Source organism: Periophthalmus magnuspinnatus, chromosome 1, assembly GCF_009829125.3.
Source record: "Periophthalmus magnuspinnatus isolate fPerMag1 chromosome 1, fPerMag1.2.pri, whole genome shotgun sequence".
NCBI classification, from domain to species: Eukaryota; Metazoa; Chordata; class Actinopteri; order Gobiiformes; family Gobiidae; genus Periophthalmus; species Periophthalmus magnuspinnatus.
The window spans coordinates 29,359,159-29,375,843 of record NC_047126.1 but is presented as its reverse complement, the minus strand read 5'-3'; the positions used below and the strand labels follow the sequence as shown (position 1 = coordinate 29,375,843).

Sequence of the window (16,685 nt, the reverse complement as noted above, 5' to 3'; positions counted from 1 at the left end):
TATGTAAAAATCTGACTTGGAATAAAATAATGAAAAATTTTCTTAAAAAGTCCTTCTCTCATTATTCTGCCATTTACCAAATAGAAATAATTTTGGTAATCCTAAATGACCTAAAACAGGAAAAGTTTTATCTGATTTCATGTCCGACAGTGAGGAAAAAAAGCATACAAGGTTGTGAGGAACTGTTAGCAATTGCACTGGTTATAGTTACCTGGTAAGAATTCTGATCTTTTAATAAGTTGTTACATCAAGGACACAAGAACACAGCTGCAGTTGGAGTGTTTATTTTGACCTACAATCCAGATTAGAATACAGTCCTCACCTCAGACTCGACTACTGCAGTAGCCTTCTGTACGGTCAACACCCTCCACCCACCTACATCCAGCACTCTGCCGCCCGCCTCCTCACCCACACCTGCTCCAGACACAACATCGCAACTCCACTGGCTCCCCGTACAACACCGCATCCAACATGAGGTCCTCCTCATCGCCTGCAAGTACCTCCACACCTCACCGACCTCCTCCACCTGCCACCACAGATCAGCCGACACCAACCTCCTCACTCCTCTCTAGGACAAAGCACAGAACCTTGGGGGACTGAGCCTTCTTCGCTGCCCCAAACTCTGAAACTCACTCCCACAACCCGGACTCGGACTCTTTACAGCACTACTAAAAACTCAACCACCATCTTCTGTTTTGTTATTGTTTGTAGTGTCCAAAAAAGCATTATTATGTACCAAAAGAACTTGTTTTAGAGGTAGTCTTGGTGGAGGACTGCGCTTTTCAACTGCTTCTGGTAAAGTAATCGGTAAAGTCCAACCGTTATGCCATGTAAACAGTGATCAATACTTCTGTACATTTGTGGAGAGTTGTGAAACAGGGTGAGGTAATGGCACCTGATGGTCTCACATGTGATCTGTGAAAGTATACAAGACGCCATGCTGTACACAAATAGAGACATCGTCCGACATCTAAGAATATCTTCTGTCTGTCAACTGTCCTGAAATATCCAAGACAACTTTTATATATGTGAGATAATAAAGGTACATCACACAACAGAGGAACTGTGGTGGAGTGATTAATACTTCAGGACTTGGTCAGGGACTTTGTGCGTTTGCATGTTCTTCTCATGTCTGCTTAGGTCAGACGTGGATAGAGAAGCCAGAAGTTGTACTCAAGTAAGAGGAACGTTGCGTCAAAATAATGTTACTCAAGTTGAAGTACAAAGTAGTGGTTCGTGAAATTACTAAAGTGAGAGTAACTTTAAGACTAACAGTATGATTTGTCATTTAAAGTTAATGTAATTTGAAGGACAAAAACAAAAAAAAAATCTGGTATTTTCAAAGGATAGAAACAAAAATTAGGAAAAAAACAATATTGTATCTGAAGGAGCAGTGTAAGAAACACAAATGTTCAAATCATTTCATATTGTCACATAAAGCTTAAGTCACTTTTACAGTTACTCAGAGTTACTGAGAAGAGAAACCAAAACTTTTAGTCAAGTAAGAGTTCTGTTACTTCAATAGTTGAGTAATTTCTTGGACCACTACTTAAGTCTACAAGAGTATTATTTTGAAGTAACATTACTCTCACTCTGGATACAAACGTGTAAATTATCTTCTAGTCATATCATTAATAAAACGTTTTGACAGCGTTGACCTCGACAAAAATAAAAAAAACAAAAAAACCCCAAAGCTAATCTCTTAATACACTGGCCTGTACGCAATCAGACAGAATGCAATAATGAACAAAAACTTTATTTGTTTAACATAAATCAAAAGAATACCCAGAGGTATAAAAATGAAGGTGATGTCAAGGTCTTTTACAAACGTTATAAATCAATGTCTTAAATTATTGCAACCACAATTCCAAACAAACAAGCGGCTGAACCAAAAGCTCTCAGAGAAATTAAACTGTCTTTGTGAACAGCGCTATGCTACACTCTGTGACATGGCGGCTTTATGCTAAAACTAGAAACAGCTCCAAAACTTAACGGTAATAACTATACTTGGTAAATGTACTTAAAATTATACTGCATTGTAAAACGTTTAATTGACTGGTTAAAATAATGCGTTTTGTGATAAAGAAGATGACATGCAATAGGCTATAAGATCTGACGGGTATAAAGTTTGGTTCATAAATGCCTTTTTGGAGTGCACTAAAAACAAAGTGTTTTTACAATTCAAAACCCATGCATTCATGTGCCAATTAAATAAAAACATAAAACGTCAATGTGCCTCATATTTAAAATTCAAATAGCAGGTTATATTACAGCGTCGTAACAATATGGCAACTGTGGAGTCGTCAACCCATCCCGGTGTTATTTAAAGCAACACTATGGGATTTTTCTGGTGGAGGGTCAAGCGCCGGATGCTATTACTTCGATTGGAATGGCAATAAATATATCTAGAGGGGCACGCATTTTCATTTTAGCAATAAAAATAACTGTAGTCTCCATGGAATCAAGCAGGTAGTGAAGCCTCAACCGGAAAAGTTACACAGGGGCTTTTTAAATGTAATTAAAAGTAAACTGAGATAGAGATATGAATAGGGACTAATAAAAATGTGGATTGAATTAAGTAAATATTAAGCTAATGAAGGCGGTGGTGATGAAAAAGCTACTTGTAATTATTTAAAATTCTAAAAAAAAATTACAAATACAATACGTTATAAAAATTTTAGCTGATGGGTACTTTCATCTTTTTTCTTAAATAATTTATTAAACGGGTCACAGTCGCTCAGCAGGTAGAGCGTTCATCCTCTGACAGTGAGGTTGCCGGTTCGAAACCTGCTCTCGACAAAAACATCCTCGGTAGAGCTCCAACAGATGAATATTGTTGTGTCCTTGGGCAAGACACTTAACCCACCCCATTATATGCGAACACCGGTGTGTGAACGTGTGTGTGAATATGTGTGTGAACGGGTGAGTGATTCCTTGATGTAAAGCCCTCTGAGTGCCGTGAAGGTGGAAAAGCGTTATATAAAAATGTGACCATTCTCCCATAAATACAGTTATTACACCTTACAAACCCAAACCTCACCCTTTCATTTGTGTACAGTTATCGCCGTAATAAATAAATAGCTGTGTCTCCTCCACAAGTGCCATATTATTAACTGAAATGTAACATGCCAGTGAATATTGTTAAAAGAAAAATTTTAAATAATTAAATTCCTCATACATTTGTATAGCTGTACATACATTACATCGCTGTGGTGGACAAGGCACAGGGCGTTCAGCTGAAGACTATTCTGTGTAAATCATTGTCAAAGCACTTCCATAATCCATTTGCATTTGTGAGGCCTTGCTTATAATAAAAAACAGACTACAGATTTTTTTCTAAAGGACAAGTGCTTACCTGGAGGCTACCTGTTTATAAGCACTAAAACAACTTTAAATCTAATAAAATAACCAATATGTCCGATGATGATCCTAGGTCCTTGGTTTAGCTTTTCCTCGCAGAGAACATTGTCACTTTTGGTATTGGCATCTGGCCGCAGTTCCTCGTGTCCGTAGGTAGGTGGCGCTACAGCATTTGCACATAGTTCTCTGGTATGAGGCCCCTCTTGCCCTCCAGCTCGCCCTCCAGCCAGCCCGGCTCCCTGGACAGGGTCACTGCAGAAGACAAGGCAAAGAAGAGTCACCAAATAAACATGAGGTGAGTGAAGGACAGACTCGAGGAGGAAGTGTGAGGAGTCAGGATTATACACGAGAACTTAACCCATGATATGTTTATTTTATTAAATATTTATCTATCAACAGACGTGGGTACTACTTAGATACATTTACTTAAGTACCTTTTTAAAAAAAATTGTACTTTTCTAGCAGCATACTTTTACTCCTGCTTGAGTCATATTTTTATTGAAGTACTCTGACTTGAGTAAAAGTTTTAGTTCCTCTTCCCACTGTGAGTGACTACATTTTTATGTTGACGATATGAAATGATTTGAACATTTGTGTTTCTTGTAACACTCCTTCAGATATGATTTAGTTTATTCATTTTTGTGTCCAACCTTTGAAAAATAATTTTTCATCATTCTGAAACCCATAGATACACAAAACCATGGCCTTGTTTATGAAAGGTCCTATATTACACAAAATGGATTCTTGTGAGCTTTAAGCCATGAGTGTTTTTACCTCATCAAAAACATAACCCGAGTGGTGTTTTGTTTCATTCACATGTTTGAGTAATGGCCTGTCTACATCTCCAAAGCTCAAAATGCTCTGTTCCACCTTGTGATGTCATGAAGTGTCAGTTTTCAAGTTAACAGCTAACTGTAGTTCAGCAGAGATGAACAATTACAGAACTGAAATCATCCAAATGATTCTAGTGTGTGGAGTTTAAAAACACAGTGGAGCACTTCCTGTATTACCACATGATGACATCACAAGGTGGAACAGAGTGTTTTCTGTATGAGAGAAGAGCTCTCAGGGTTGCAGGGTTTGTGTGTTAAACATGTGTATATGAAAAAAAAACAAAAAACAAAACAACAACACAACTCCGTGTATGTTTTTGATGAGGAAACAACATTAGAACATAGATCAGAAAAAAAAACGGAATATGAACCCTTTAAAAAAAAAGAAAGAAAGAAAGATGCACACTGTGTAACGTTTATTAAAATACTCTCAAACCTTCTTAGTATAGGCGTGCTTCCTCTCCACAGATCTGACCTGTAACTTGGCCTTGCGCTCTCTCTCTTAATTGGTGATAGATACGTTTCATGCTATACTGCGAAACATCCCAGACAAAACAAAAGCATCTCCATGGAGACAAGCTGCTGACAGACCACCCACCAAAGTTACACAGTGCACCTTTAAAAACACACGCGCCGCAGTTTGAGAACCTCTAGGTCTACGGAGGATACAGTAGTTATACACATAGTTTTGGAGCTAACTTCCCATTTTGCGCAGTCTCCTGAGAAATGGATGCCTCACAAACTGTTGACAGATGTGTCGTATTGTGGCAGAGCGTATATCCTAAATCTTTCCCTGAATTTGGGATTTGTAAACAAAGTGAGCCAAGTTTAAACACTGCCGCAGTCTCAGGAGCCATCTGCCACCGCTAACTTCCAGGGCCACAGATTAATAACACATTGAATACTTGTCACATTTGTACACTCATTTGGTCGGGGCTGACGAACAGTGATTCAGGGATAAAATATATTAGAAATGATGTTAATGCTACTGAAGTATAGAAGATTTAGCATAATTAAAAGAAATACAGCTAAGAGAAATAACAAACCAGATCTAAAAAAATGCTAAAATCCATATACTAACATTAGAAAACAATTTACTGCAACATTTATTTGGATACTTTTAAGGCAAAGGTTACTAGCCACAGTATGTAACTTTTAAACAAAAAATAGACTAAAATAAAGCATGTTTTTTCATTTTCGTTGTGCATTTGTTGTATTGTACTGTAAAAACAACAAAACATGCATTCTTTCTGTGAGCAGGCTTGCATCTCCGCAAACTTGACTCTTATTTGGCCTGGAGGAGGGCTTCCATCTGTTTGTTTCCATGGCAATGTTGTTCCTTTGGCTATAATCTTCCACAGTATGGCATGGAACGTATCCATCACCATGGAGAATATTCCAATGTATAGTTTTACATTCCTGTTTGACTGGAATCATGGAGGTGACGTGCCACTTCAAGAAAGTTACATAATGTACCTTAAATCAATTAAAATTACAAATCTGCACCCCCACAGATGATTTTAAAAGTCTGTTTTATCATGTTGTGTTGAGTAATAATATTTTTAACCATTATATAAATCGTTTCAAATTCAAATCAGGTTCCAGAGGTAAACATAGAGACTTTTTGGTTACATAAATGCAGTGCCACACTTTATTGACCACTTATGATATTGGATTAGCCTTGAAGCTATACATTTTTGCATAGAATGTTAAAATACCAAAATATGAAGTTTAGCTATCGCCAAAGCATTCCATAAATGTACACAGATCACGCAGAGCATAAATTACACAGTTCTGGATAAAACATGCACAATTTGAAGGTTAAACATGCAACAGTCTATATTGGATTTTCCTGTATACATTGACATAGAAAGTACATTTCCTTGGACCTCCTGACCTTTTGAACAATTATTATGCACAGAATGATGCCTAAAGTGTAGACTAAATCATGAACACAAGCACATGTAAGTCAAAAGTGAGTGAAAGTGTGCCAGGGTCAAAGGTCGTAACGATTTTTGGAGATATTTAGTTAATAAGACACAGATGCACTTTAAAAACAATGGCTGTCTCACACAAAGCCTCAAACTATTTTGAGACAAGTTAGGACTGAAGTACTTGGGTTTTTATCAAGACAGAAAGAAATTATTTGTTTTATTTTTCATTATTTATCAGAATACATAATGTCTGTTTAAAAGTTAGTCTAGTATTTTATGCTTTAAGCTTTTTCAACAGCTTGTAATCATTAGCACAGGTTTATAACATTTACAAGAAGCATGTGTATGAAAACAAGAGTTTGCAGCTCTCCATACTTAATGGGTTTGTCTGTCCACAGATCTGACCTGTAAACTGGCTTGGTGGTGTTAAACAACTGTTTTGGTGAAAAAAAGCTTTAACGTCTTAATGTGGAACATTCCAGACTAAGCAATACATTTAAGGTCCTGACTATTTCATCTTCTCTACTGTCACCTGCTTTTTGGTTCATGTCTAAAGATGCAGTTTTTCAGTATTGCTCACCAGGTTAGAGCTTTCACTTACTGCTGGCTCTCATCATATTAGTGAAGGCCAAAATGTCATGTCAAGAAAATTCTCATGCATACTTTATGAAAGAAACAGTCAAAAGAGTATTTTGTATTTTTTTTTTAAATAAAAATGTCCCAGTTATTGCATTAAGTAAACACTGTGACACTTATGTGTAAAATAAATGGTGTAAAGCTATCTATATTGCCACAGAAACTTTAAAGGCCTGATCTTTCTTCAATCTGCACCAAAACACTTATTGTCCTGTCTCACCTCACCATCGAAGAGAGCACCAACAAAATGTTCATTTCCTGTGAGTGATTAAACCTTTTCTCTTCCTCCCGATCCCACCTGCACCTCTGTCTCCTCTGAAGATCAGATTGGCCCTTTTTGGTTTGCCTCCCCCCAGATCCAATATGGTGGCAGGTTGGGGGTTGGTGATAAGACTTACCGGAGTTGAATATAGCTCCAACTTGGAAGGAGAGCTCCGACTCGTGCTCGGCCTCACACGGGTACACTGCCATGGCTTTTCTGCTGCTGCTGCTGACACTGAAAAATGAAGGCAATCGGTGAATGGAAGGAGGATTACAGCATGCTTCAATCTGCGCTGGAGATGACTGGTAAACACATGTGTAACACTGCTCTGGGTAAAGACTACAGCGGCTTTTAAAGGCACCGTACCTGATTTTTACCCTTTAAAAAATGTGAAAAATAAAAGGTCATTTTAAGCAGTTTGCAGCAGTCTGTAGTTATTCCTTTTCTAATGCATTCTGAGCATCCTAAGCACTTTTGACAACTTTCAGAAACCAGAGCGGACTTTGCCGTTAAGCTAAAAAAACAAAACAAAAAAACTAGCCTGCTAACAGCACACTTCCAGGCACTCGAACAAAAAAAAAAAAAACAGTGTATAATTAAATGCAGACAGGACACAGCGATCTCATTTAGCCAAGACCACAGAAAAAGGACCTAATGTTTGGCAACATCTGTAGAATGTGTTCAGTTATAGTAAGTGATTTTAGATAAAAGACCAGGACGAGGACGACACAGAGGCTTAAGTGAACGTCACATGGAGCTAGCGCTGCAAAATGACCCCACCTCAATCCTGCAGAGCACAGGGCAGTGATTTGACATCAAATTTAAATTAATTCATTGCTATGGCAACTGGAGTTCAGATTTAATGTGGCCTTTTTACAGTGCAGTCTGTTGACAAATAAACTCATAAGAAATATTCTAGGGACATTAACTGGTGTCTATCAAATTGGAATGTTACCGTTTTTGGGGACAAACTGATGTGCAATTAATAATAAAATGTGTTATTTCAAGCAGAAACTCCCTCTTTGTTTTAACCGTGAACCATAACCAAGCTCCGGGCCCTAAACATGGCCGCCCATTTAAGTCAATGGGCTGTGCTCAATGACGCATGACGCTATTTTAGCCTTTAGCGGCTAGGTACATCTGGTCCTGCAGAGCCCTCGACCATGCGCAGTTGAGCTACTCCCCATGAGACTCTGTGCGACGAGAGCGAGCGGCCGAGACAGAGGCAAGGGAATAATAAATAAATGATAAATTATAAATAATGTTTGTGCTTCCAGGAGCTTCTGAACCATGCTCTAAACCTGTGGCTCGTTCACATCGCTCACATCCTCGTTCATGTCGTACCATGTGACCTCTCTAACCAATCAGCGCTTGGGCTTAGCTATAGTGGACATAAAGCATACCTGAAAGTAACAAATAAAAAACGTTTGTTAAGACAATAGACGGATTTTGAGCTGAAGAAAAGTTTATGATCTGAAAATAGGTTAAAATTGCCACAAAACTGGACCTTTGTGAAAGCTGTAAGTGCTCTGTCAGCTGAACACGGGCAGTTTGTGATTACACTGCACTCGATGAGAAAAATCCTTTCCGGGCAGGAGGGATTTTTTTGTTGTTTAGTTGTCATTATATCGCGGTTCACCTTTCGCGGTCTTGCTGTTTTGCAGAATTTTTAGCATGTTTTTTTACAGTGTATGAACGTGCATTGTGTTGTGCGTCCTGATTGGCTGTTGGACTGTAAACCATTGTCCATCAGTCTCCTCCGTGCCGTGTCTCCTGTACAGTACACAATGTGTTCAGACAAATTTACATAAATGTTGGATCACAGTGTGACTCAGTGTTTTCTCCCCGACAAAACCCACAATGTCGATGAAACGTCCCGCATCGACAAAGGCGAAGGTTTGAACTTTGAGAGTGTTTAAACAAGAGAGAAATGTTAATGCCTGTGTGAGATAAGTGTATAAAGAAGGACGTTACACATTATTAAGCAGACCACCATTTTCAAGCAATATGGGAAAGAAAAACGATCTCTCTAGTGCTGAAAAGCGTGAAATAGTTGAATACCTTGGACAAGGTAGGAAACCTTAGATATTTCATGAAAACTTCAGCGTGATCATCATACTGTTAAGAGATTTGTAGCTGATTCAGAGCATACACAGATCTGTGTAGATAAAGGCACAATGAGGAAGGTTTCTACCAGACAAATACATCGGATTAAGACAGCAGCTGCTAAAATCCCATTACAAAGCGGCAAACAGGTATTTGAAGGTGCGGATGCCTCTGGAGTCCAGCAAACATCAAGGTGTAGGAGGTGTAGGCTTGCAGTTATTTGGACACCCTTAACCAATGATTACAAGCAGACTGAGCACATTCTTCCATGGTACAAAAAGAAGAACCGTGCTTTCTGTAGCAAAATCATCTTCATGCAACAATTCACCATCTCACGCTGCAAGGAACACCTCTGCATCAGTGGCTGCTATGGGCATAAAAGAAGATAAACTCATGGTGTGGCCCATCCTCCCCTGACCTCAGCCCTATTGAGAACCTTTGGAGCATCCTCAAGTGAAAGATCTATGAGGTCGGGAGGCAGTTCACATCCAAACAGCAGCACTGGGAGGCTATTCTGATATCCTGCAAAGAGCTCCTCTCAAATAAAAGGTCCTATGTTAAAATGTAACTTGACCTGTTAAAGATGTTTTGACTGAAATAGCTTTTGATTTAAGTAATATGCTAATGCTTCTAATTGAAAAATAAACAAATGGCCATTTTGAGGTCTTTACAACAATAACATGGTTTGAAACTGTTGCATAATAATTTGGAACAGTGCATTTTAAGTTTTTATTTTTGAAAAAATCATTGGGAGATTTGTTCAATTTGGAACACAGTGTAATACAGTTTAAAGGATAGTTTATGCAAGGTAAAACACTGAAAGATTACTCAACTGGTTGAAGTTAATATGGGATAGATTACTAAAAACACTGCTAGCTGCAACCCTGATCTGTCATGGGTCAACAGGGGCATGTACGAGGCTAACAGTTTACCCTGAAACATGGCTCTGAAGAGGACCCAGGCCCTTTAAGTCCTGGTTTAGATCTTTGTCTGACTCCCGCCCTGCTCCCTTAGTGTGGAAACAGCAACCCCATAGACCACCCAATCACACTCTCTCCTCTACATTTGTGCTTGCTTTTGTGCGATTTTAGAACCAGCCATGGTGAGATAATTAAAACTAGCGGGGGGACTGGAAAACAGGTTGTATGCTGAAAACACAGCCAGAATAGGAGCTTCGGGTCCTGCTTTCAAATGCGCATTCGGGAGTTCAGAAAGCACATTTAAAATCAGTTTGATGTAAAAGAGCCCCATCACAGCGGCGGCATTCACGGCTTTGCAAAAGGTTAGCAAAAAGCCGACATCCGTTAGCGTCGACATAACAACTCCTCCACTAGAAAGCTTGTTTTGCTAGCCATTGCGGTGCGTTATCTTATATTAGCATGTCGAAATAGCTCCTTCAAAACACCAAGCCCTGATAAATATTTCATAATCTCTCTGTGCCACGGCTACGATATAGAAAAAGCTCAAAATGTGGTCAGGGTGCTGTCAATACAATGTTTAGCAAAGTAGCTGAATTTTGAATGCGAGAGAATACGTTCTATTGGGTAAAATGGTGGTCCGTATCTACATGAAAAAGGCATTAATGGGTTTCCGTAGACTGACAGGGCTTTTTGCTTTAGCCTGCGCGACATCTGAAAGCACTAGCGTAGATTCATTATTTAGCCGGAGCCATAGCGTACACAGCGTATAATGTGCACACCGCCCGGCCAAAGGCTTTGTAATGTGGGAATTAGTCAAAACTCCAAGTAGACTTTAAAGCAACGAAGATATTTTGTGATCAATGAAAGGCAACAACTTTGACACAAAAATAAAGTGAAGGATCGTAGAAGTATTGTTGTGTTGCGTGTAAGTGGTGTGTAAGGAGGAGTGATGCAGTATGGGTAATAATAATAGTTAATGAAGTGTGTGGAGAAATGACTGTATGCTTGAGGACTTTCATGTTCAGATATAGAACAAATCTATTCACGTATGAGTCAACACCGCTTGTTGTTTGTCGCAAGGTAATTTCAGTGGTTACTTCTTACATTTCAGACTGGAATTAAATAATACTGATTTTGATACCAACATGGTCATTTTAAAAGCAATTTTTTAGACACTATTGGCATTTTTAGGACAACAGTAGTATTTATTTATAATACTATGTGGTCATACAGTAACTCAAGAAAAAACGGTCCAATTTTATTCAGTTTATGTGATTTTTTTTTAGTATTGATACTTGCTAATGAGTATCTAGTTACAATTGTAAATGGTAAATGGTCACATTTTTCTATTTGCTTCATTGTATGGATGGCTCCCATTTTTGACGTATTAAATGTTGAGATAATAATCTAATCTAATGTTCTAAAAAAATTTAACCAAGTAATCAAAACAAAAATTACATCTCAAAACAAAAATACAAAAATTAAATCTCTTCATTCACTGGTAACATCAGCATTTCTTTCTTACACTATTAGCAAAATAATGCAGGCAAAAATGACAAATATTGAAGAACAAACTGAATATTTATTGCATATCTGAGTCTCTAAATGATAAAGATAATATGTTATTGTTAGTTCGCAGCTTTGCTGTTGGTAGCATCGTTGAATTTTAATTTAAGAATAATACCTTTGTGTTTTAAAGCTCTAATTTTTCAGCTTCAACTCTAATTTAATTAACACAACTGTAACACTAACTTTTAAAAGACTTCCCTTGTACACACACACAATACCAGGCAAAAGTTTAGACACACTGTTTTCTTTATGTTTACTACTTTCTACATTTTATATGCATATGAAAGACATCAAATATAAGATGCAATGGAATTATGTAGCAAACAAAAAGTTACTACTAAAACTAGATATATTTCACATTTTATATTCAAATCCTCAAAGTATCCACCCTTTGCTTCGTTGCCAGCACTGCAAACCCTTGGCCTTCTCTCAGTGATCTTTATGATGAAGTCTCCTGAAATGGTTTCCACTTCACAGATGTTTCTTGTCAAGATGTCAAGATAAACCAAAAGTGCAAAGCAGTGATCAAAGAAAAGGGTGGCTCTTTATAACAAAATAAATCCTAAAACAAGCTTCGAGTTATTTTGAGTTTATTCCATATGTGTGCATTCATAATCATGGAAATACAGAGGAAACATAAATGGAAAAAGAGTGTCCAAACATTCGACTGGTAATGGATTAAAGTACAGCAGAAGTATGTCACCCCCACCATCCAGTGAAACCAGGAGGAGTCCAGACAGACATTTCAAAGCGCAGAGCCCCAGTTACCTTTCCTCAGGCGGATCTTTGTCCGGGGCTGCGGGGGACCTCTCTGATGTGGGACAGGACCAGGAAGTGGCTGCTGTCGACATCCTGCGTTCACAAATACAGTCTATTAGAGGAACTGTGGAACTGACATCAATCCATGGGTTTCAGAATGATGTAAAAAAATGGAACTGTTGCCATAGTGATCAATTTAAAACCAAATATTATATCTTTTGAATGAGAAAAAATGTTGCATATTACAGAACGCTGAAACACATAAATGCTACAATACAATGAAGTGGCGATTTTAGGTATAATTATTGTATTTATTGCACAATTGTTCCTCCCAAAAAATGTACTACGTAGCTTTTACTGATGGAGGTTTTGCCGCCTGCTTGTCGCCATGGAGATGTTATTGCTTTGCTTGAATGTTCCGCAGTATGGCTATCTTCACGGAGACAAGCAGGCAGCACCACTAGGCCACTTAAGTTACAGGTCAGATCTGAGGAGAGGCGACAGTCGCATAAAGAATGTGATTTCTTAACATTCATAAACAGCTGTAATAAAATAAATTACAAATAAATGCCATACTGTGGAACATTCCAGGCAAAACAACAACATCTCCATGTAGACTAGCAATTTTGTAATGTCGACAGCACTGAAGTAGAGCGAAGGATCATGGTTTATGTAGTTTATCTTTCTACAGTTTACCTTTTGAAGCCATGTTGTTGACGGGTTGTTTTTGTAGTAAAAAAATGCAAAAGTACCAAAACTTTTAGCAATAGTTGAAATATTTGGTTAGGTCTAATGGTGAAACTCAGACTTGTAAACAATGCGACTTGTTGTTATGGCGACAAGGTGAAAACACATTGTAAGCCAAGGTGTTTCTGGACCACCAAAAGACTGCAACTTTAATGAGCCAGAAGCACAGGGGAGTCTATTCCACCACAGTCCAAGATTAAGTTTGAACAACAAGGCACTGGTCAAATAGTCGCTTTGTTGAAATGCAGGTGCGATTGTGTCGACCTAATTAACCAAAGGACAAGCAGCGCGTTTCATTTTATTAGTAAAAAGGACTGGTTAGAGAGCCGTACCTGATTTTTAATGTATTAAAAATGTGAAAAACAAGACTAGTTCATTTAAAACTGTTTGCAGTGATTCAAAGTTATTCTCTTTCCTAACACCTTCCGAGCATCACAATTATTCACTGAGATGAGCTGATAAGAGCTTTTCAGATCTTTCAGAGGCCAGAGCGGAGTGTTTTTGCCTCGCACCACTGCTAACAGCAACAAGCATGCTAATAGCACACTTCCTGCTGTGCAGAGGAAAAAAAAGTATATAATTAACGATTAACTAAATGCAGACACTGCACAGTGGTGTCATTCTGACCTTAAGACTTGCTTTTACAATATATCTGTACTGGAGCGAATGTTAAAAAATGTGTAGAGTTCTTTTAATAACATTTACACACATTTTTACAAGACTCATTCATTCACACCTAAGTGCTGCCAGTCTGTGCTCACAATATCCAACCACCACCAACTGCAATCTATAAACACATCTTACAAGCAATGTGATCTGGACCGTTTTGTCCAAGGATGTAACGGCAGTATAACTTGAGGGATTGAACCAGCAACTTTTTTTTGTATTTTTAGTTAGTGTGATAGGGCTTAACAACTATTGGTTGTTTTCTGATTCTTGAATGTCACGTCATACTCCCAAATAGGGGCAAAAACAGTTTTCCTTATTGATTACATATTACTTTCATAAGAAATATTTAAAAGTACAATTCACAAATGTTGAACCATATAAATTTTATTAATAACTAGAACCAAGTGCTTGCTAATTACAACAAAAGTCTGAATTTGAACAGTATTTGGTTAAAAGGGGTACATTTTTATTGGCTGGGGGTGCGACTTACACTCAGATGCAATTTATATGTGAAATATATGTTTTTTTTTCTTCTATACATTTTTTGGCTGGTGCGACTTATACTCCAGTGCGACTTATACTTCGGAAAATATGATAGTGCTCTTCCACCTTCAGAGCACTCAAAGCGCTTTAAATCGAGGAATCACTCATCTGTTTACTCAAACATTCATACACCAATGTACGCAGACACTGTGGGCGAAGTGTCTTGCCCAAGGACACAACAACAGCATTCATCTATAGAAGCTGGAATCACACTGAACTGTGGATCAGTTATAGAATCTTGTAATGTGTGTTCGGTGTCTCAATATAACGTTGCACGATATTGTTCTAAAAAGCCAAGGTTGGTGATATAAGTGCAGTTTGATCCATGTGTGCTCACAGACGCTACTTTCAGAGTAAACTAAAGCCTGGTGCGCTGAAGTGTCTGCCCTGCTGTCTTGTGGGGGATGGGGAGTGTCTGTGCTGAGTGTGAGGAGGCAGGGGTCCTGAAGAAGCCAACAGGAGCAGACAGGAGCAGAGCAGAGGAGAGCCACAGCCAGGCACCCCTCTGCGCTCCATGCCTGCCCCGGGGCCAGTGCTAATACTGCACATAATGAGGAAATTGCTCCTAGCTGCCGCTCCCATAGAGACGTTAATAAAGGCAATTAGAGAGCAGCTAGGAGGGGCCGGGCTGGACCGTTACATTGGCTGTGGTGGAGGGAACACATTTTAAGAAGGAGATGTGAGGTGAGCGTTAGGGCTGTACAGTTTTGGAAGAAAATGCAATTTTCCAAGTATTGCGATTGTGATTAGATTAGATGTTTAGTATTCTGTTAATAATAAAGGGCTGCACTGTAGTCATTATTCATTCACTCTATACTCAGTGCTGGTAAAGTACTATTGTAGCCACAGATGCCCCTGGGAAGACTGACGGATGCTGCCAATCAACACCACTGGCCCCACCATTGGCCCCTCAAACCACCACCAACACTCACACCACAGATAACAGCAGCACTTGGTGGGAATCGTTCCTCTGACCTGTCGGTTAGAGGACCACTGCTCTATCCACTGAGCCATTGTTGCACTGTGTTAAGTGAGATTCTGTTCAAAGTGCACAATGTAAACAACTCCAGGAGCGTTCACATTTGAGAGAATGTCATTGATAAATTAATAGAATCCCTTTCATTTCAGAACATGTACAAACTACAAGTGCAAGATTTTCCTATAAAATGTCAATGACAAGAAGACATTCTATTACCTAATTAAGCCTCTGATTTGATAATTGCAACAACTCAAACTGCAGTTTTGATTTGATGTGGATATACTATGCCCTAGTGAGCGAGGGACTTGAGCCTGTCCATCCCAGAGGTGCTGCTCCATCCCGGCCGGCTCTCTCCGACTCTGGCCGTGGTGATTTATAGCTCTGCAGCAGCCAGGGCCACTGTGGAGCTCAGCTGCTCCACATCAGCATGGGGGACAGGCGCTGCAGTGCACCAAATCCACTCATTAACCCGCGGCCCGGCCGGACGCTGTCTGCTGGGTCACCGCCAGGAAGCCCGCACCTGCAGGACCTGAGCAGCACAGCCAACAAGCAGGCTCCAAGAAGAGGACTTAGGTAAGACTTAGAAACTAATGTGGAAATAACAACCTTCACCAAAGTCACTGCGCCATGCCCATCCTAAAATTTGGAAAGAAATTAGTTGAAATACAGAGAAGGTATAGTCTAAACCCACTAAACTCAACAAGCAAACATTAGAGCGAACCCATTATTAAAAATTATAATGTTATAATTGTTTCCCCTTCATTCCCACCCACTGCCATGTACGAACTTCATTTTCAAATTTTTTTGACTGCATGCTGCTCTACCAAAATAGAACATATTAGGACAAAACATAATGCCATATAAGTATCATTATTTTCTCTACAAACTGCAAATCAAAATAGTTTATGTGCGCATATCCATCTCACCCCAGAGTAAACATCCAAATAATGACATTCAATAGACAGCAAAGTCAGTGAATGGCTGCCCTAGAAACTGGTTCAGTGTAGCAGAGGTAAATGGATTCATCCCAAAATGGCTTTTCACAATTACAGCTAAGCCAAACCGAGGGAAATCGTTTGCTATTACTTCCAACAAAAATAGCATGGGCCTTTGAATTGCTCGGTCGTTGTTTCTGCCCATGTTAAGCCTCTTCTGTAAACATGATTAAATATAGTAAATGAGGCTAGTGTGGAAATACACTGTAAAAGCGGTGCATTTGCCAACATCCCTATCCAGCTGTTGCTAATGTTTGCCTTGAATTTGGGGTTCAAGCAATTATTTATCTGAAATGCGGAGTAATGAAGAAACAACCGATGTTCCAACACAGATACACCTGGAGGTAGAGGGTGCTTTTTGCATAAATCATGA

General features: G+C 39.0%; 1 protein-coding gene across 1 annotated transcript in view; it reads right to left on the bottom strand.

Moving 5' to 3' along the window:
* Positions 1-1,740: 1,740 nt before the first annotated feature.
* The window catches only part of arhgap10 (Rho GTPase activating protein 10), a 95,977-nt gene continuing 81,032 nt past the window's right edge, over positions 1,741-16,685 (bottom strand). The window contains exons 21-23 of the mRNA XM_033968437.2: positions 12,389-12,472; positions 7,162-7,259; positions 1,741-3,612 (exon numbers count right to left, since the gene is read on the bottom strand). Of these exons, the coding sequence (XP_033824328.1) occupies positions 3,524-3,612; positions 7,162-7,259; positions 12,389-12,472 (271 nt within the window). The 3' untranslated portion in view covers positions 1,741-3,523. The remainder of the gene's footprint in view (positions 3,613-7,161; positions 7,260-12,388; positions 12,473-16,685) is intronic.